The following is a 22526-nucleotide window of genomic DNA, read 5'->3' as shown; positions in this document are numbered from 1 at the left end:
CCAATACTGCACCCTTTTTAACCAAGCAATAGGATGTTGTTGATTAATGCATTTGCGTTCATGGTCGTTTGCTGAACATGCATCTTTATGGACTATTTATTTATAAGAAATAATTATACAAATATAACTGAATTTATCACATTCAGTTTAAGGACATTTATCAAAACCCACAAACAACCGACCTCAGAATCATTCATCCTATGGCAGGGTTTAGAAATTAGAAAGCGTTTTATAGCTTTTTAATGAGGTTTATAATAGACTTTTCAATAGGACTACCAGTATTCAAAAACAAAATGAGGGGAATAGGCCTAGTGGATGGGATTGCCGTTACAAATCCACCCTCCATCCTCCACCCTCCAAGCCTTCATCGATACAGCCAATGCCTATATCCAAAGAACTGCTCTTTTGATCCATGTGCCAGTAAGGCATTCTTGTGCTGGGGAGAAGATGGAGCAGCCAGGGTGGGGGGGCAGATGCCGGGCTGGGCTGGATCAGGGATGAATCGGGTTCATTGTCTCACAGAGGTGGCAGGTTGATGAGCCCAGGAGACCTAAGCCCACCGGCAACCTTGTGTGTGTGTGTGTGTGTGTGTGTCTCTCTCCCTCCCTTTCGCTTGCTCGCTCGCTCTTGTTCTCGCTCGCTCGCTCTCTCACTCTCGCTCTCTCTGAGAAAGACTGTAAGGGCCGCAGGCACCTGCTCGAGGTTATCCTCATCAAAGGGAAGTTTATATCCTGTTGAAAGATCACCAGTAATGGCCTTCTCTTTTTATGTTGCGGGCAGTTCTTCATTCTTGTTTTTAATGTCCTCTCTGACTCTGTCTCTCCGTTGAGACATGTCTTGGTCATGGTCCAGCTGCTGTGTATCGGCTGACATGAGTAATTATGGGGAGGGGGCAGGGGCCCGCCCTGTCCCCTGGCTTGGCCCCTAACCTCTGTATGAGCAGCAACAATCATTTTAAAAACGACCCGGGCCCTGCACACACGTCCTGTTGGCACCTCGACCTCCTGCTGAACCTCACTCCGGCTCTCCCCTGGATGCCTCCGCTCTTCGCTTCGTCTTTTCAGCGCAAAACCCTGCATGTGCTGTTTAGATGCTCTCCAGCTGTTGTAGAGAGTTCTGAGTCGTGAAGGCCTGGTGAACTCCTCCAAGGCTGGGTTAGATGAGGTGCAGGACCTGTACCGCGGCAGAGTGTGGCTGTTTGTGTGGAGGACCCCGGTCAGAGGCATCATATTTACGTTTTTAGATCTACTTTTAAGTGTTGTTTTAGGGGTTTTCAACCCCCTCCCGTAGATCTATTATCTGACTGCTGCTCCTCTTTCCCCTCCTCCTCCCCCTCTCACCATCAGCCTGGCTGCATTCTTGTTTTTACACCCCTGCTTTCTCAGCCAGGAGAGAGAGAGAGAGAGAGAGAGAGTGACACACCCACACCCACACACCCACACACACACACAGCGCTCCTCAAACACACACACACACACACACACACACACACACACACACACACACACACACACACACACACACACACACACACACACACACACACACACACACACACACACACACACACACACACACACACACACACACACAGCGCTCCTAAAACACCTCAGACAAAGACGATGATGACCTACAGGGCTGGTGATCATAACCCTTGACCTTGTGTTCTGGCCATGGGGCTTTGCACAGAGTTTGGTTGCAAAACAGTGGGTTGGTTACCCCAGACTCTGATTTATGTACACACACATACACTTTGACCCTTGTCGAAGGCCTTATATTTTTCCCAGTTCAGGGTCATCATTATCAACCACATATTTCAACAAGTTCAGAGAAACTATATTTTTAGTTTTTTGAGTGTTAAGCAGTGGTATTTCTTCAGCCATAACTCCACATCAAGGCCCCAGGCTGCTATGTAGCTCCTTCCATTTAAGGTTATGGTGGTTGGCGTCGGAAGGCTTGGCTTGATGGCTGCTCTTTAAAGTCTTTTCCTCTGAATGGTCTCCCATAAATCTCCTATAAACAAAATGCATGAAAAAATATATTGCAACTACATCTAGTATAAATGCAAATTAAACATTTTATTTCCTTAACGTTGTGCCATTTGAAATCAGTCGTAAATACAGTCCTTTTGTCCCATTATACGTTTTTTGCCTGCTGTACGTGACCATGTATTTGACTTTTAATTTTTATTACATGCCAAACCAATACTAGCTGATGGTTTCTGAGAATCATGATTATAAAAATGCACGATGCATCTGTGTGCAGTTGTGATCAAGTACACAACGCCTTTTTCCTCCAATCTGGTGTGACTCAGAAAGAATACATTTGCATTGCATTCTGTTCTGTAAAGAAACTCAGTGGAATAAAGGAATAGGCAAGGGCAGTTCTTCCATGGGCCTATGTTTACTCCGTGACATTAGCCCAGAGCCCTGTAGCAACCACAGCCTCACCCCTGACCCCGCTGTTTGTCAGTCAACATCAGTTTACAAGAGCACGAGATGCTGGGGGAGAACACCAAATAATTTAGGCTACGAGGATTGATCTGAAGGCTGTGCAAGAAAACCTTTTTCAAATCCCTTCTTTGAAAGCTGTAGCAGTTGTAATCGTTTATCTTTCAGATGCTCCAAACACATAAGACTTTGTCCTCACTCTAACCTCCAAGACTCTTAATGTCCTTTCTTTTTTTGATGTGCACCACTGACCATTTTAAGGTAATACTTTGGGACAAATACCAAAGCCTGAGCGGGTTCAGTCAAAATGACAGGTCTGAAATGGATTGTCCAAGCTTTGGGCTCGTCCACGTGTTGATGTTGTTCGTCTCAAATATTCAGAGGATATTTAGTTTATCTGCACTTTTCCTGTATGCTTCCATTGTATACTAATCTGTTTGCCTTTTCTTTGTTTTTTATCTTTTTTTTTTTTTTTACAGATGAGCATGATTCTGTACAGAAGAAAACTTTCACCAAATGGCTGAATGCACAGTTCTCCAAGGTAATGTAAAATCCCCCAAAAATACTCTACTCTCAACCAGAGGAATAATTTGTCAGTAAAACAAACAAACATAGAAGCAGGCTACCACAACCTAACGCATACAAATGGGAATGGCTTGTTTTAATTTGAGGTTATAGTTGAGAGGGCTATTTTAGTCTGACCTTAAGTTTTGTTTATTGTGTTTGTAAGAGCTGTTCCCCCTTGAGATCACAGCTGTGGTGCCTGACCCTGTCTTCCCAGGCTTTGGAAGATATTCAAGAGATAGGATGCGTTCTTAAGTAGCATTTTTTTTTTTTAAATTAGTTATAGTTATTACCATTATTTTTATTTTCGCCATCAAAATTGGTTTTACAATATGATAATGATTAGGATTTTACTTAGTATAGTATATTTGTAATATTTTGATGTTTGAAACAATTTGTGTTTCCAATTTGCACTTGTACACCTTGGTACACCTTCCTTGATGACGTAATCGTTTATGAGGGTTGTTGAGGTATTTTGGAGGCAGGTTAAACAATATGGTGTCCTGTTAGGTTAATGGCTGTGGTATGGGGGCCTCTTTGAGATGGGGATTAAGTTGAAGATGAGATCATAAAGTTTAGATGTGGAAGACGCACGCTATCAACCCTGTGGTTGTGTCCACAGGCTGGGAAGACGCCAATCAAAGACATGTTCTCCGACCTGAGAGATGGACGGAAGCTTCTGGACCTGCTGGAGGGACTCACAGGCACTGCCCTGGTCAGTGTGTGTGTGTGTGTGGACATTTGTGTGTGTCAAGATTCTTTGGGTTGAGGCTAGGAATGCGCGATATAAACGATATACGATATAAACGATAAAAAATGGCCTACGATAGAGATTTTAGTTATATTGCTCTATCGCGATAATGTATGTTTGACGCGATCTATCCATGACTCGCGAAATATAAAGAGCCACGAGCTGCAACCGTCTGCAACGCATCGTCCGCGACCCGCAAATTTTAAAAAGAGCCACGAGCTGCAACCAGCTGCATCGCATCATCCGCGACACGCGAAATTTAAAGAGCCACGAGCTGCAACCGGCTGCAACGCATCGTCCGTGACCCGCTGAATTTAAAGAGCCACGAGCTGCAACCGGCTGCAACGCATCGTCCGCGACCCGCGGAATTTAAAGAGCCATGAGCTCCAACCGGCTTCAACGCATCATCGTCATCTAAGTAAATATGGCTGAAAGCGAAACGGAGGAGCTGGTGATTGCTCTCATTTCATGTTCATTTCAAAATTATATGCGTTCATTTTCCACTAATTGTTTTATGTTTTAATAGCAAGCATCTGTGCAAACACTTGGAAGATTTGTCTTTATTTAAAATAGCCATGCGTAATACTGGACGTATTTCCCTAATTCACAGTATCCGTTTCTTTATTAACAAGTTTCTTTATTAACAAGACACCGCTCAATGACGTATAGCCTCAAGTAGGCTATACGTCATTGCACAGAATATTTTTTTCTTTTTTAAAGTCTCTGCAGCTACAACATTATGTTGTATGATTAGTTTTGCACAATAAATGTTCTCAAAACGACATACATTTAGCAGTTTAGCTTTCCTTAGAGTCTATGAAACCTGTTCTTAAATGGTTCTATTATGATTTATATATCGTGATATATATCGTTATCGCAATAGGTTGCATGTATATCGCAATATGGATTTTAGGCCATATCGCCCATCCCTAGTTGAGGCCTTTATTAATTACTTGGTGTGTTGTTGCTGCATATGAATCATGTAATATTTGAACAGAATACACACACACACACACACACACACACACACACACACACACCGGCTGCCGTGGGCTGGTTGTCAGCAGGGCTCTGCGTTGGCAGCCTGGCGCAGGGTAAATCTGCCCTTCTTTCCATGAGCACAATGACTGCCGCTGACAGTGTAATGGTGTAGGATAAGTGCACGGTGAGAAGGGGCGCGCCGTGGTTAACGCGGCCTGAACAATGTCTTGCATAACATAATTGAACTCTTCATTCAGATTATAATAATTACGGTTAATATTAGTACCTACATTCACAAGGTGCGCTTATCCAAAGCGATCGACGTGTCGGAATCCTTCAGCCTGGATACCCCGGTTCTCCCGGTTCTCTGACTAGTGCTTGAAGTCTGACCCGCTGACCCAACCTCGCTCTTTCTCTTTCCTTCTCTTGTCTTTTCTTCAGACCAAAGAGCGAGGGTCCACCCGGGTACATGCCCTCAACAACGTCAACAAAGTGCTCCAGGTCTTGCATCAGAGCAACGTGAGTAACCCAATCCGTCCCGTGGTCACACCCTGGGGGCGGGGTTTTGTTTGGTTCCTCTACGCCTCCCCCTCTGACCCCTGACCCTGACTCGGGAGCCGAAGGAGCCACGCCACATCCGTGGCACCGCAGCCTTCCGGATCTGGTGTCGTTTCATCTGTGTGTGTGTCATCCTCCATGCCTGATCCCCAGAGGACACCAGCTTACCTCACTTGACCCCGGCCCCTGCCCCCCCCTCCCCAACACATACACAGAGACTCAGACACAGACACAAACACACTCTCTTCCCCAGGAGTGAATGAGAAACCAGAAGCAGTCGGAGCCATAACAGAGCTGAGGCCGTGGTCTGGTCGCTTAACGTTGTCCTTGTCTTGTCTCCTCCACAATGAGAACTGCGTGTGGGTGGGCGTGTCTGGCTGTAAACTCAGCCTTATGGCGAGGCTGGGAGGTGTTGATGCACAGCCAAAGTGTGTTCGTCATTACCCCAGCTATTCAGTGCGGTAGTCGGAGCACAACCACCACCCATTCTCTTTCCATACAACGGCCAATCTTCCCGCCTCAGTAGCGGCAGGAGAGAGCGTTGCGGCAGAGATAGGAGGGGGGGGAAGATTCCATGCGTGCGTGTTCAAAAATGGATAACCTCTCGCAGCCATGATGGCAGCCAGACACCAACGCTGCGGCATATCTGGCCTTGTAGACATGACATGGGGAGGGAGGGAGAGGCGGGCCGGGCGGGGTCGGTATCCGACCACTGAACCACTGAACCCGGTGGACATTCAAGGACAGGATAGGCTTGGAGAGAGCTCTTCTGCAGGGTCGTCGTCGTGGGCCGCAGCCGGTTCTTAAAGGGGACATATTATACCAGCAGGTGTGAGTGTCATTAGCCGTTACAAGGTAGATCTTCAAAACGGCTTCTAACGGCTAATCACAATCACACCTGGTGGTGTGAGACGTCACCTTTTAAAGAAAGCTTCTGCAGGCGTGACGTGTGCTAGCCACAGGTATGTGCTCTATCTGTGTTTTCGCGACTGTCTGGCTGCTGGCGTTTTGCCTGTGCATTCCTGAGTGGGGGAAAGGGAGAGCTCAATAATTGTAGCTGGGATGGGTCAGCGAGAGGAGGGTCACTCTGCACTGCGAGCATGCACTTGACCCACTCATATCCGACCCGCTCTCCCCTTTAATCCACTCCACAGTATTTACATGTCATCACTGCATACTTGGCTGTGCGTCACACGGTTAGGTATAACACACACACACACACACACACTCACACTCACACACACCTAATTATAATAATGAGGATGATAATAAGCACTTGGGCTGTAGCCAATCAAAGGAAATCTTGGTTGGGGTAAAATCAACCAACTCTGCAGCCAATCGATTGGTCGAAAAAAAGTACTCTGATGAATATGCCAGTTAACTCCTAGATAAATGTAATCGGCCACAGTGTACTCCCCACCAGCCTGCTAGCCTAAGGTTGCTAGTTTGATCCAAGGCTCCTCCTGGAGTGTCGAGGTGCCCCTGAGTGTCGAGGTGCCCCTGAGCAAGGCACCATACAAGGCTGTCGCCTTGTATGGTTAACACCGCCTTCGGTGTGTGAATATGTCCATGAATGGGTGAATATTAGGCAATATGGTAAACTGCTTTGAGTGGCCACTGGTAAAAAGAAGCGCTATATAAATGCAGTCCATTTACCATTTATTTATAGCACCCCTCTATTTCAGACCCTTCATCATCACTGAAAAATCGGTCTGCATTTGTTCCTCCTGTCTGCGAAATTGATGGGTCAGGACGAGCTTTTTACTTATGAAAAGAACAGCAATTGTCTGAACAATGAGAGTTTGGTCGAACAAGTGCAAAGACCGACCAATCCATCACCGGCCGGAACTTGTCAGCCCTAATACGCTGTGTGTCTGATGGTATGCGTGTGTTCAGGAGGAGCGAGCGAGAGGGGGAAGGTTGCGGCAATGCAAGGCTGTTATTATGAGTCTTATTATGTTCAGTTGAACCTGAACTCATCCACGCATTTTTCTTTTTTTTCTTCTTTTTACCATCATAAACCGTGTGTGTGTGCAAGTGTTTGTGTTATGTATAAAATTTGTGTGGAAGCTTATTTGATTCAATTCAATCCAATTTTATTTTTATAGCCCTTAATCAACGGTCAATTCTCAAAGGTCTTAACAGGCCAAATATTTATTTAATATTTATGACACAAGAATAATTATGGTTCTCCCTTTTGCCTTCTATCTCCCTTTATTGTGTGTGTGTGTGTGTGTGTGTGTGTGTGTGTGTGTGTGTGTGTGTGTGTGTGTGTGTGTGTGTGTGTGTTTTTGTGTGTGTGCACCTCAGGTGGACCTGGTCAACATCGGTGGGACGGACATAGTGGATGGAAACCGTAAGCTGACTCTGGGCCTCATCTGGAGCATAATCCTCCACTGGCAGGTGAGCACACACAGTCACAAAGCCCCTGTGGACGCGTTCCTGTGGGCACCACGCATACCTTCACCTTACAGCCTCTAAAGGAGCTTACCTGCTGGAGTGCTTTGACAAATGGTGACGCAGGTTTCCTGGGCGACGAAAAAACATACTGTTTTCCCGTCTTTATACTGTTTCACACATCCGGCTTACGTTTCGTGTGCGTGTATTTTTTGTTTTGTGTGTGTGTGTTGCCTTCTCTACTTTTTATGTTCCCTCTGTTGATCTGACCGTGTGTGTGTTTGTGTGTGTGTGTGTGTGTGTGTGTGTGTGCTCGCAGGTGAAAGACATCATGAAGGACATCATGTCCAACCTGCAGCAGACCAACAGTGAGAAGATCCTGCTGAGCTGGGTGCGCCAGTGCAGCGCCGCGCGCGCAGACGTCAACGTGCTCAACTTCACCACCAGCTGGGCTGACGGCCTGGCCTTCAACGCCATCCTGCACCGCTTCAGGTCCGGGCTGGGGGATGGGAGGCCGGGGGGGCGGGGTGGTAGGGGGAGATGGGGCTGGACGCCGGTTGTTTTTGACCTTAGTGGGGTTGGGGTGTTGGGGTCTCTGGGATGTGGTTCTGTAATGCGAGGACAAGGAGCTTCGAGTTGGGTGTGCACGTGCATCAATGCGTGGTCAATTCCAATCGCAGTTTACACATTTGTGCAAAATTTGTTATTGCTCCGTTTTAATCTAATTTAATTCGGATCTGATGTGGCTGTTCGCTTTATCGCTTTTATCCAGAGCAACTTGCATTCAGCACAATGGACATTAGGGTAGTTGTTAGACTGTAGTGCATCAGGATGCCAATGGTACAGACCATGTCATTGTCAGATAAGTGCAGGCACATATAACATGTTGTTTTGTTATGGGGGGGAGGGTTCAGTTTGAGTGTAAACCTTTTTATCCAACAATAGGTCAGCTATCATTTTATCCCAGGCCTTAATCAAAGGTTGCTACATTTGATATGCCACACTTTTACTGTGAACTCATCATAATTAACTGGGTGAATCATCCATACCCTGATACTGGATACATTGTCTAGAGTCCTTTATCTAACTGGAGGCCAATTGTTTTAAGAGCATATCTTTTTTCAAGTTCCCCTTGTCCTGTTCTTATTTGTGCAAAAGACACATTCAGTGTTTTACTGATTGTCTGTTAAGTCTTCTTCAGGAATGTTTCGTGCTGTACCGGACATATGTCATGACGCACTAATCTAAAACCTACTTTGATAGCCCTAGCCGGGAGTGAAAAGGGATACTGGGTCATTCACTATACATAAAGATAAAACATCACTTTCGCTCCCTCTTATCCACTTCCACAATTCTCAAGTCCTTTTTATTTTGTATGGCCTTTAAACGCATTTACAGCCTCAAAAGGCACCACATTATAAGACACCCCCAAACACTAAGACTTAAAATGGATAAACAAGAAGGAAAGACTCTGAGCAGGAACACAGAAGAGGGATCCAGCCTCACATGGATGGAAGGAGGGCCATAGCAAAGGTGCCGAATTGGCTGAGGAGGACTGAGAAGTACCGTGATAAAAAAAGTAGCTCTTATTTTAAGACTCTGTTGGACACATGACTGCACAAGTCGATTGCAGCCACAACTAATTGCAGCTGTTGCAGTCGGATCACTCTACGGCTCTAAAGTTGGATACACACACAGGTTCTCTATCGCATGAACGCATAGAGAATGCTGTGGGAGACGAAGGTGTGGAATGCAGCAAAAGTCACTGGTTTGTGTGTGTGTGTGTGTGTGTGTGTGTGTGTGTGTGCGTGCCAAGAGAGCCTGGAATACACTGCTGTGTTTCTGGGGAAAGGTCACGTTAGCCATTGAAAGGGTCGGTGCATACGCGGGATGTGTGTGTGTATACACAGCCTGACCCAACCCTGATTCTCATGTCAAGTGTTTGTGAGAGAGCTTGTGTGTGAGAGAGCATGTGTGAGAGCATGTGGGCCTGTGTTGTGTGTATATTATGCTTTATATGAAGGCGCTGTTGCAGGACGAGAGTCAAGGTTCTGTGACCCCTTGTACACACACACACACACACACACACACACACACACACACACACACACACACACACACACACACACACACACACACACACACACACACACACACACACACACACACACACACACACACACACACACATGCGTGCCGTTGTATCGCTCAAGACTCACCCCACACTCCTCTGGGCACATCCAGGGCCGCCGAACATAATGGTCGTCCCTGTTACAGATCTGCTCTGCTGCAGGAATGTTGCAGATGTTGAAAACAGACCACAGGGGAAGCTCGACACCCGTGGAGCAGAGTACTCTTCCGCAGGGTTTCACGCAGAAAATGTGTTAGTTAAGGTGGTGGGGTTTGCCGTCAGACTGGGAGTGGGGGTGGGGGGGGGGTGCACTCTTTTAAAGGTGCACCAATTATGTTTATTTCCATGCAGGCTTTCAGACTGTTTTCCTGCAGCCTGATCTATAAACTGAGAGTGAATGGAGTTAAGCTTATCTTATAGTTTTGTATAGTACTGTGGGAAACCCACCCCTGTTACCTCTGTTTCTTGCAGAGATACATTTATTTAAATAAATGTTTACCTTCACTATGATTCCATCGTTATCGTAAGGATCATGCAAGCAACACGTTGGCACCAGATGAGTTTTGCCCGTTCAAGTCCCGTGCCACCAACCTCCAGTGTGTTTTTGATGCGTGTGACCTCAGACCCAACGTGTTCAGCTGGGAGCAGGTGGTCCGCATGAGCCCCGTGGAGCGACTCGACCACGCCTTCACCGTCGCCAAAGACCAGCTGGCCGTGGACCGGCTCCTGGACCCAGAAGGTATCCGCTGAAATGTCCCCCGAGCACCTCGGGAACGTGGTTGTGCAGATTGTTTTTGGCGACGTTAAACAAGATCCTGGCGTGTTGACCGCTTCGAAACCTCGGTGCCACTTCATCACAACACTGGCCACGTTGTTTGAGTACATGCACACGCACTTATGTGTGTGTGTTTGTGTCTATTTGTGTGTAATGACGTGTGGTTTTCTCTGCTCTGTCATGACTTTGTATGTCACGAGAGTCAGGTGGAGTTTGACCCAGTCAATGTATTGGCTTAATTGATAGAACGGGCCTCAACCTGCCTGTGTCACAGACACAGACACACACACAGACACACACACACACACACACACTAAAGAACACCCCTAACCCTCTACCATTAGGCCCCATATTTGATTATATTCGTAAATTTGCTTATTTTGTCAATTAACTTTTGTGGTATAATGGTGTTATTCTTGGCAAAAAAATGTAGACTTAAATTAGAATGATGGCTAGTCGACAGTCCTCCTCGAAGGGGACTTCCTTTCGAATGGGATTCTGGGTATAGAAGTTTGTTGTGCGGCCCTGAGGATGGCCCCTCTCTAACGGCCCCTCCGTCCTCTCTGTCCCAGACGTGGCGGTGCAGCTGCCCGACAAGAAGTCCATCATCATGTACGTGACGTCGCTGTTCGCCGTGCTGCCCCACGACGTCACCATGGAGGCCATCCGCGAGGTGGAGACCCTGCCCCGCCGCTACAAGAGCGAGGACGGCCCCCCCGCCGGCCTCAGCCCGCAGGTACACACACGCACAGAGGCACACAGTGGGTCTCATACACTCTTTAATCCCCTTTACATCTCTACCTCTTAACTGCCTCACACACACACGTGGTATGTGAGGCAGTTTTACAAAACACACACCTTTAAAATAAATATGATTTGGTATTGTTTAGTTAATAAACCATTTTTTTCATAATTATTCAGTATTTTCAGCCAAAATACTGAATAATTATGAAAAAAATGGTGTGGTTTTGTGAATCCCATGAAATGTTTTGAATGTATTGTTAATCTGTGTTGGCTTCATTAACCCACTGTGGCTAAATCTTCCACTGTTTCCAGTTGGCCACTTTCTTGCTGTAATACATGTGTATAAAGTGGGGCTGGCAATCTGCTCAGCAACTGCGTGTTTATTGATCTGTTTATTACTGTTTGAATACGAGGTGGTCGACAAAAGTTCTTGATGATAATTTAGAGGTCCACGTAAAGTTAAAGGTTGAGACCCACTGTTGTAGAGCAGTTTCTTAATGTTGCAATAACCTTTTTATTTGTATTATAAACTTGCTTTCAACACCATATTTGTGTCCGGTCTTAAAAAGGCTGTTGATGTTGTTGTTAAGGCCGTTTATAGCCATGAAGATGACAAGTGTCATCTTGGGTGATAAACAGCAAAAGGCTCCTCCAACCAATGATACATAAAACCCCATTTGGTCTGTGCTGTTCAAACCAGTCATGGTGCGAGTGTATTTTGACGAGTTCCTACTTAAAGTATGAGGAAATAAGGCAACGGAAGGGCAAATATGACTTGCTATACTTGTTACATTTTTTTATTAGATGTGTGGGTGTATGTGTGTGTGTGTGTTCTGGGTAAAATGAGTCATTCTCACCTTCCGAATGAGCCTGTAATATGAATGGCAGGCAACTGAGGAGTAGAAACCCCGGGATTCACTCTTCTGACATGCCCATGGGGCGCCCTTACACCCACACACTGTAACTGTAGCTGCAGCTGGAGTCAGCTTAAGGTTCAGTGGTTAAATACTGGCCAATGCAAACATTCCCGTTTTGCATACAACTGTACTCTCTGCACCTATTCAACTCCAATGCACAAATTTCTTGTTTGAATAGCCTGATACATTTGGGCATTATTCAATTCTTTCCAGTGATGTGATGATCCGTGAACCTGCTGCCACTTGTTGAAAACGTAGCTTTTCCACATCGGCCTGAGGATTATTAGCAGTAGAGCCCGACCGATTTATCGGCGGGCCGATATTATCAGCCGATATTAGGCATTTTCCAAGCTATCGGTATCGGCATTTATAATGGCCGATTAATGAATGGTTTCATATATTCGCCGTATATATCTGATTTTTAAATCACCAAATATTTGTATCGGTATCGGCCCTAAAAATCCTTTATCGGTCGGGCTCTACTTAGCAGGCTCCGCCAGATGTTAGCATACCCCCCTCAAACACACGTGCACCCGTGGAGAATAGCTAGTTCCAATACTCACTTTCCAGAGATGTTTCCATGGCGAGTGTCGGTATGTCCCCAAAACACCTCTACCGTTTTTTCTCTTTCTCAATCTCTTTTTCCTTCTCCTTTCTCTCTCCGTCTCTCTCCCTTTCCAAATGCCCGCTTGCAAATGCTTCACACGCCGTTTGGAAAGCCGATTGGAAAAAGTCTGTGTGAGACGGCGCTCTCTGATTGGTCCAACAAGGATTTGATTTTCCTGGCGCACTTCCTCTTCCCCCACTAGGAAGTGATGCGTAATGCTTGTGGTAGCGAGATGGAAATGGGGAGTGGAGGGAGGGGTGTGGTTGGCGCGGGGAGTGGATGGGATTCATGAAGGCTTTCTTTGTTGTTAACAACAGTAGGGCACGGTCCCCACGCGGGCAGATGGGCCTACTGCTGGGACGGTCACTTCTTCAAGTCATCGACAACCGGATCCACTTTTTTTCATACAGTAACCACAACCTTATCATAGAGGGATTCATGCACTAGACACCTAGCGAATGTCTTATGGAATATGGAAACTGTCAGTTATATTAATACACATCTCGGCTAATAAACCCAGCCTTGGATAGAGTCTGTGCAGCCATGGTCTGAACCCCCGCCCTCACTGATTATATAGTCTACCTCCTCAAACTCTGAAACACAGTAGTTTCTGTCAGCTGCACCGACACCGTAATGTGAGTGGACGTGTAGACGGACGAATGGATGGAGATCATTCGCTGCTTTCTGCCGTTTGGCCTTCATGTGAAGAAGAGTTCATTTATAACAGACTTCTGGTACTTGTAGAACGTCGGAACGTTGTTTTGGAATGAACAATGTGGTTTGGTGCTCATCATGCTACGTTTTATTTATGTCTGTTTTGTGAGTGAGTGATGCTGCGATTCTGGTTTTACCAGCCATTGACCAGAATACCAAAACAGTTGATTGCTCGGTCTCAGTCGTTCTTGTCCAACCCTCCTCTAATCCTTCACATGACTCCTTTCTCCTGTTGATTCTCTCCTTCATACTGCCCTCTCCCCTTGCAGCAAACGCTCTTTGACAAAAGCCTGTACAAACATGTGGACGACTTATCTCAGAATGCCTTCAAATGTCAGGGGGTGTTTTCGACGGGTGATCACTTTCGTTCGGCTGCGCAGAAACAATGCGACCTATTCCCCAATCTGAGGATGATTTATTGTTTTTCTCCACCATATATCTGACCTTCTGAGGCGCCTGTCGTCAGTTTCTGAGTCTTCATATCCTCTTTATTTGACATTTCCAAAGCGCCTGGTGTCATCTTTGATTTTGCTCCTACAATAAGGTTCGGTATTGCTGCAGGAATCCCTTTTAAGGAAATGGCAGGCGTAAGACTAAGTACAACACAAAGGAGGTTAACAAATAAAATAAATGGCTGCATTATGGTTTCGTCAAGAATCAAGCCCCTCTCTTAGGCTGGCTCTGAGGGAGAGATGAACTGAATGTTTTCTCCGAGCCTTAATTAATGACAGCCCTCTAGTTGTACCCCAACCGCTCCCACTTCACTCAGCCTTTCCGAGCGACTCGGCCCCGGTATTGAGCGCGGCCCGTTCCTTCCTGAGTAGCCTGATGGGGAAAGATCATATCGTTCCTCCAGCCCCCGCTCTACCACTATCACCCTACCATTTATCCTACCGTACGGGGACGAGCCGACAGCTCATTGCTCTGCGCCATGGGTCTCAAACTCAACTTACCTGGGGGCCGCTGGAGGTAGAGTCTGGGTCAGGCTGGGCCGCACCAAGTATTCAACAAAAAAAAAAGAAGCACAACTGACCCAATCTAAGTTAAGGATCAGGCTATAATTAGATCACGTTGGCCATGTAATCGCTGACAACAAGGGACATTTCATAGCGTTTGGTGGAATCCGTTACATTTTAGCGTCCTTTGGCTTTGGTCGCGACTCAGGACACGCAACTCAAAATTGGGACTGTCCCGGCAAAACCGGGACATCTGGTCCCCTTATCACAAGCCACTCAGCAAAAATGTGTGTTTGACAACAACGCGCGGGCTGCACTAACACTAAACTTTGATGTCATGTAGGGGGCCACAAAATATCGTCCCGCAGGCCTCAATTAGCCCCCAGGCCGCTAGTTTGAGACCCCTGCTCTACGCTGAAGGCTCAAGTCCGCTCCCTTTCCCCCCCCCCCCCCCTCCCACCTGGATGCGGAGAGCTTGTCAGCACCTCCCTGCCGCACTCCTCTCAATTACCCCGCCGGTGTAGTGACAGCTCAGCCCGAGAGCCTTTCTTCACTCGCAATCTCTTGAGATTAAAGGTTACCCAAAAGTAAGAAGCGGGTGTATTGGACAGGGCTTCTGTTTAGCTGGCTGTCGTTTCGCCCAGTCAACCCTTCAAGGGGTTTGTGTTTCCCCCAGCGGACGGTCTAATTGCCTCAACCGAAGTGAATGGGTATTGCAAGCATTGCGGAAAAAACCTAGACGTCTGTTCCAAAGCAGCATTTACTTAGCGCGTGTCTTGTTCCGTCGAGCAGTGCAGTGCCCTACACAGCCCGTCACAAGCCTCACCCCAACCGTTGATATTTTTATATTTTGCGCTATCCCTGGAATGTAGGCAGACCTGGCGTGCTGGCCGCGGGGCCCCGCCTCCCAGTGTCCAAAGACCTGCTGCTGGATGTATTCCTCCCCAGGGCCGGGCAGGGCCGTCCCTGGTGCCTCGCCAACCCAACAGACCAGACTGCTGCTGCTCCCAGATGGCTCACTGCTATTTAAAAGAAGCACTTGTTGTTTGGCTGACACTGGAGATGTAGATCAAAATGCATGGGGAGGTCTTGGGTCTGGTTTGTGTTGCGACATGCCTCCTGTGTAGTCTGTAGACTCACTGTGTCTATGGACTCTGGTCACCTATTGCTCAGAAGTGTGTGTGTGTGTGTGTGTGTGTGTGTGTGTGTGTGTGTGTGTGTGTGTGTGTGTGTGTGTGTGTGTGTGTGTGTGTGTGTGTGTGTGTGTGTGTGTGTGTGTGTGTGTCACTTCGTTTCTATCCCTCTGTCTATATAATAGCTTATCAAGTGTGTGTGTGTGAGTCTGTGTTTTTTATTGTGTGTGTATGAGAGGTTGAGTGATGTCACACTCAACCTCTATTACACACTCAACACTCAACTCACACTCAACACACTCAACTCACTATTTGATCGCTCAAATAGTGATTAGCGATCAAGTTCTTCTAATTTAGTTGTTTTCTGTCCTGCTTGTGGACCAAGCTTCAGTTGTTCATTTTGGTCGTCCATTTCCTCAAGCCAATTCATATCCAGTCACTTCAGCTCACTAAAACACTGCCGACTTTCAAATGGATACAACTCCCAACTGCACCCCACTTACTACCCTCTAGGAACACCGCCGCTATGTCTGCAAAGTTCCACCAGTAACACCACAACAAAAACAACAACAAAAACAACCTTATTCCGTTGTTCTCCCAGGGCCTGGGCTGGGCTCCGACGGAGCAGGCCGGGGGTGGCCCCGGCCTCTCGATGGAGTACGGCGGCGAGGAGGTGGAGGTGGAGGTGGAGGAGGCGCTGGAGGAGGACGAGGAAGAGGAGGAGGAGGGGATCCTGCAGGAGGTGGACCTGGACAGCTACCAGGCCACGCTGGAGGAGGTGCTGACCTGGCTGCTGTCGGCCGAGGACACGCTGCACATGCAGGACGAGGTGTCGGACGACGTGGAGGAGGTCAAGGACCAGTTCCACACGCACGAGGTGAGGAGGAGGAGGAGGAGGAGGAGGAGGAGGAGACACGTAGGCTCAGAGGAGGAGACACGTAGGCTCAGTCCTGAACATAGCTACCCGGGTTCAAATACTTCCCCTGGTCCTTTGCTCCCATACCTTCCTCTCATCTCATTCTATAATAAAGCATAAAAATGCAAAAAGAAATCCAAAATGATATGGATAACGGTGAAATGTAGTTTAGGAACTATGCCTGCCAGTAATCTCGTGTTGTGCAGGAGCGGTGAGTGAGATGGAAGGCAGCGTTGTGCCGTAGATAGGAGGCCCTGGATCCTATGGAACATGATCCCAACGCACGGGGAATGTCTGGAATTCAGTTTGGAACAGCAGAGCGAGGCATTATGCAGTGCGCCAGCCCACTGCTTAGTTTCCTTGATAAGGGCTGGAGAAGGAGGGCTTGTTGCACGGCCTGGTATTCTCTCTCACACACACACACACACACACACACACACACACACACACACACACACACACACACACACACACACACACACACACACACACACACACACACACACACACACAGTGAGAGAGAGAGAATTCCCTGGGCTTAAATTCCCTTTGGAGTTTAATATTTGGAATCCAGGCCAAAGGAAAGAAGTTGAGAGCAGTGAAAGCAGCGAGGCCCAAAGCCTCTTTTTATTTTTTAAAAAGCCTGGCTTTTCCAGGGGACAAAAAGCCCACCTTCACTGCGGCCTGTTTGATTGGTGTTGTTACCTCTGCCCACTAAGCCGGCCGCCTTCTCCCTAAAGCCACAAGGCTAAAGTGTTGAAGCCTAATGTGTCAAGAGCACTCGGAGAAGACAAACAGGTCGATTGAGTGACACTCATGGGCATGGCTTTATATTGATATACCAAACCCCTAGACAGCGACCCCCTTTCTTTTAGAGGGGTGGGGGGTTACAAACACCCTAGATCTCCCCCTTCTTGCCTTCCTGTTGTGTGCAATCACTTTCAATTGGCCAATTGACATAATAAGGTGCTAGCACCGCGAGCTATGGAGGCAGATGTTGTGTTGAAGCTGACACACACACACACACACACACACGCACACGCACACGCACACACGTCGTGAATGGGCTGTGTGTTATAAGAAATCAGGTTATGTCTGCTTTAAGGACAATTTGGGGATTATTCCGAAAGGACCGTGTTTTCGGATCATTCTGGGTCTAAGGGACTAATGCACACACACTTTATTGAAATCTGTTGGTATTGAGCAAGAACACTGCACCCTCAATCCACCAAAACATGCTGCAGTGTTATGTTTTGGAGCAATTACCCCCCGCTAGTGTACCCCCTCGAAAACTGCTTGTTTTTCTAACACATTTTCTGGGATCCTTTCCATAATGACAGAACACAATATGAGCCTGTCGGTGGCAAAAACAAACACTTCAAGACCAAGTACATTCACGTCCCGTAATTGCCACAAAGAATTATATTGCAGCTGTTTTCTGCCGGATTACGCCTGCAGCGTTCCCCCCCAATACTGGACCAATTTGAAAACTCTGCAGTCGACCAAAAGAATTCGGAAAACAGGGCCCGGTGTTGACAAATCCCGAACTTCTGCCTCAAGCACAGGAAAGATGGGTCCACATGGGACACATGTTGAGGCTTCGCCACTGACTCAAGGGTAGCGACGACGGAGCAGAACCACCACGCAGCGAATCACAACACAACGTGAACCCACAGTTCATGAGTCAAAAAGTTTGGTAACATATCCGATGTATACCGCTGGTTCCTATTTTGCACCTCAACGTTTCCCCGGTGCCCCCCCCCTGCCAGGCCTTCATGATGGAGCTGACGGCGCACCAGAGCAGCGTGGGTAATGTGCTTCAGGCGGGCAACCAGCTGATCGCCCAGGGCAACCTGGCGGTGGAGGAGGAGGACGAGATCAGGGAGCAGATGACCCTGCTGAACTCCCGCTGGGAGAGCCTCCGCGTGGCTAGCATGGACCGGCAGGCCAGGTGGACGCACACGCACGCACACACGCACGCACACACACACGAACACACGTGCCCGTACACGTAAACAGGCGCACGTGCACAGGCACTCATTCACAAATACATGTCAAAACATGAACTCTGTCACGCAGACATACACAGACACGCACGTATGCACGCACGCACATGCACATTCTCACACATGCACACTCGCTCACAAAAAAACACACACACACACACACACGTGCACGCAAACATGCACACAGGCTCACAAAGATGGACAAAGAAACACATAAACATGCTAACGTGCACATTTACACACATAAACACATGCGCACGCACACACAATCAAGCACATGGAGAAAAACACGCAAACACAAACTCACATGCAAAAATTGGACGTACATACACACACATTTACACACTAACACACATGCGCAGACACACACACACACACACACACATAAGATAGCGCACACACACACAGGCGCACACACACCGCCAGCAGCATCATTGCCTTTCCTGCTGTGTCTACGATGCTTTGAGATTTATGAGGCAATCTTCAAAATACTCCAGGGAATGTGCGCTCCATGAAAGTGCCACATATTTAACTAAGCTTTTATTAGACATTCCAGTAATTACCCGGTCTGGAACGCAATCTATTGTAGAAGTTTACAATGTTCCACACACACACTCACACCCACTCACACTCAAAATCACACACACACGCGCACACACACACGCATACCAAAATACACACACACAAACCAAAATACACTTACACACACACACTTAAATACACACCGGATTATGGGTCTCATTCATACGATCCACATGACAATTTGTTCAGCATGACTTACTGTGCCTGTGGGTGCCCTTTTGGGTGGTTGTGTTGTGGGTTGTGTGCTTGCCTTGACTTGTCCATCACGGTGCTTTGGCTACATCGTTGCCCAGAGTTATTTGCTACGAGGTAAATATTGTGTACAGCATGCACAGCTACTGTTGACACGATGTCATGAATTATCTTCAACAAATAGAGAGAAATGAATGAGTGCTTTGACACTTTGTAACCTCTTTTAACTTGTGCTACAAATGTCATGCTACCTTTCTAATATACTGACTCTGTTCCTCTCCATCTCTCTACCAACCTCGGTCTCTGTCTCCCTATCCCAGACTTCACGAGGTCCTGATGGATCTGCAGCAGCAGCAGTTGCAGCAGCTCTCTGATTGGCTGACGCAGACGGAGGACCGCATCAAGAAGATGGAGTCGGAGCCGGTGGCGGGTGACGTGGACGGCTACAAGGAGCAGATAGAGCTGCATAAAGTAAGGCCACCACTACCTGGCTGGTCCGGCCTGTCAGGCTGCTGTTGATGGGTTAAATTTGCCTTAGAAACTGTACATGAAAGAGGCTGAATCAGTTCGGAAAGGCCTAAAGTATTGCACATTGATGAATGAAAAGGATGAATCGCTCCTTGGCCTTCATGTACAGACTTCCACTGAATCAGCAGGAGGCTCCCTGTGACCGGATAACAAGCTTTTTGTGTGGATTCCCTTTCCGGCCAGGAGCTGCAGAATGACCTGGAGGCGGAGCAGGTGAAGGTCAACTCTCTGACTCACATGGTTGTGGTGGTGGATGAGAACAGTGGCGAGAGCGCCACCGCTGCCCTGGAGGAGCAACTACAAGTACGATGATTTTCATTTTCCTTTGTATTCCAAGACCCTTAATATCAACCAAATTATAGCCAATTAAATAGCCTACTTATAAATTAAAGGTCAAATAAGTTAAAGAAAATGAATGAACTAGACTTAACCTAACTTTTATACTTTTTTATTTGATTATTTCTTTAGGTTTATAAATGTTTTGGTTTACAGTCTCAAAGTGTAACATTGCAACTACTCTATTTTAGCTAACAATTACTTTGACATATCTAGTCAATGCTTATAGATATGGTTTTCAATAATGTTACCAATATAAACAGATCTTAACACAAAGTAAGACATACATTATTTTCTAGCGAGCCTGTACCCCTCTCCAAGAATCATACAATCGTCACTCCCAAACCCTTCCCCCTCTCGCCACCCAGCCAGCTCAACTAGGCTAGTTGGCGTCACAAAGTTGCACAGCCAGTTAGGCTGTAATTAACCATTAATTAGCCAATGCAGTAATAAGCACCCCCCTAAGGGTGAACCTCCTAAAGGGTTAACCGTAACCCTATTAAATAATTTATAACCTAATTCCCTTGTGACTGGTCAGTATGAACTCCACACCCCAAAGTTAACACCATCAGACAAGATGAACGCAACCAGCTCACTATCACTGGACCATTAGTTCACTATGAGTTCGTGCTAACTACTGCATGAACGTCTGTTTATAAATGGTTGATTAGTGTAGCCACGCCCTACCTGTGGCCCTGACCTGCTGTGTTTCTGTGGTCAGTCCCTTGGGGAGCGCTGGGCGGCCGTGTGCCGCTGGACCGAGGAGCGCTGGCACAAGCTGCAAGAGGTACTTCTGGTGTGGCAGCAGCTCCTGGAAGACCAGGTACACGCACACACACATGCGCACACGCACGCAAACTCACGCACTCCCTTTTAATTTCTCTATGATGATGGATTAATCCTATCCAACTATTGCACTTTCATTATTATAAAAAAATGCTATAGCATTATCATCCTCCTTAAAGGCAGCACTCTAGTCCTCGTCCGCATGCATGGAGCAAGGTGATGGAGCCACCTAACGTGCATTCAATCAAAATCTTGGACGACGGCTCAGCTTTTGAACATCTTTAATCTTTCCCTCTCACTGATTGAATGCCGTTCAAACTCGATGGCGGTCGACATCCATTCCACTCTTTTGTAATTTAATGGACTTTGTACTTTGAAAGAAGTCAGCCTCATAAAAGTGAACTTCTAACTTTCCATTCACTGGTGATGATGTTCATGACGGATGGGACTGCTCGTGTTTTGATGATCTCCCCTCTCTCTTCTCTCAGAGCTTCTTCAGCGCATGGCTGACGGAGAAAGAGCAAGCATTGGGTGATGTCCAGACCAGCAGCTTCAAGGACCACAGTGAGATGAACGCCAACGTGAGGAGGCTAGCGGTAAGGAACTATTGACGTTGAATGGTATACACCAAAGGAAATACACGTATAGTTTATGATACAAGACAAGACATCCCTTCTTAGTGCTTCTTACAGCGTTGGCTTGCTTTTTAAAAGGTCAAGCTCTAGCGAATTACATTTAACAATCAGATATATCAGATATATCATCTGTTAAACTTGAATAAAACAACGTTTGAAAATTAACCATTGACTCATACCTCTACTTAGAAGTTTTGTAAGGTTTACCTAACTATTAATCTGGAAAAAGACACCTTTACAATCAGTTCAAAAATTTGTAGATACATGGCATTTCACAAATAATGCTTTTTTTCATTCCATCTTGTTATTTATTGTCGTGGGGTACCATCGATGTTTTTTGTTGATTTGTGGTTACTAAATATATATACATAAGCAGCGCTGACCACTTTTTCTCTCCCCTGTTTCCCAAAGCCCACGACCTTCTTCCAGTATAAACTGGCACTCTTTTATCATCCGTGTATGCATCTCTGGTTTGCCGTTTGCGTTTCAGTTGAAGCGTCTTCATGACGGTCCACCTCGAGTCGAAGGACGGGAGCCAGTGGTGTAGAGGGAACCCACCCTAGTCTTGAGTGTTGAGCCCTGTGTCGTTCCCCTTGTGCTCCAGAGCCTGAAGGAGGACATGGAGCTGAAGCGGCGGACCCTGGACCAGCTGTCTGAGGCCGGGCAGGACGTGGAGTCGCTGCTGCGGAGCCCCGCCGCCGGGGCCACCATTCAGGGGACCACCGAAGACCTGACCCTGAGATGGGACAGCCTGGTCCAGACGCTGGAGGACTGCTCCTTCCAGGTGTGTGTGTGTGTGTGTGTGTGTGTGTGTGTGTGTGTGTGTGTGTGTGTGTGTGTGTGTGTGTGTGTGTGTGTGTGTGTGTG

At 47.0% G+C, this 22526-nt stretch overlaps 1 protein-coding gene across 3 annotated transcripts in view; it reads left to right on the top strand.

Moving 5' to 3' along the window:
- utrn (utrophin) overlaps positions 1 to 22526 on the top strand; it is a 171244-nt gene that overhangs the window by 5166 nt on the left and 143552 nt on the right. For all 3 annotated transcript variants that reach the window (XR_003974299.1, XM_030345001.1, XM_030345000.1), the window contains exons 2-15: positions 2930 to 2991; positions 3637 to 3729; positions 5188 to 5265; positions 7615 to 7707; positions 8021 to 8193; positions 10456 to 10571; positions 11180 to 11343; positions 16280 to 16555; positions 18364 to 18545; positions 19695 to 19845; positions 20086 to 20205; positions 20960 to 21061; positions 21513 to 21620; positions 22264 to 22443. Coding sequence is in view for 2 of the 3 variants with exons in the window: in XM_030345001.1 (XP_030200861.1) it covers positions 2930 to 2991; positions 3637 to 3729; positions 5188 to 5265; positions 7615 to 7707; positions 8021 to 8193; positions 10456 to 10571; positions 11180 to 11343; positions 16280 to 16555; positions 18364 to 18545; positions 19695 to 19845; positions 20086 to 20205; positions 20960 to 21061; positions 21513 to 21620; positions 22264 to 22443 (1898 nt within the window). In the remaining variant the exon portion in view is untranslated. The remainder of the gene's footprint in view (positions 1 to 2929; positions 2992 to 3636; positions 3730 to 5187; positions 5266 to 7614; positions 7708 to 8020; positions 8194 to 10455; positions 10572 to 11179; positions 11344 to 16279; positions 16556 to 18363; positions 18546 to 19694; positions 19846 to 20085; positions 20206 to 20959; positions 21062 to 21512; positions 21621 to 22263; positions 22444 to 22526) is intronic.

This window comes from Gadus morhua, chromosome 21 (genome assembly GCF_902167405.1).
Source record: "Gadus morhua chromosome 21, gadMor3.0, whole genome shotgun sequence".
Taxonomy (NCBI): Eukaryota; Metazoa; Chordata; class Actinopteri; order Gadiformes; family Gadidae; genus Gadus; species Gadus morhua.
This window is presented reverse-complemented; position numbering and strand designations above follow the sequence as displayed.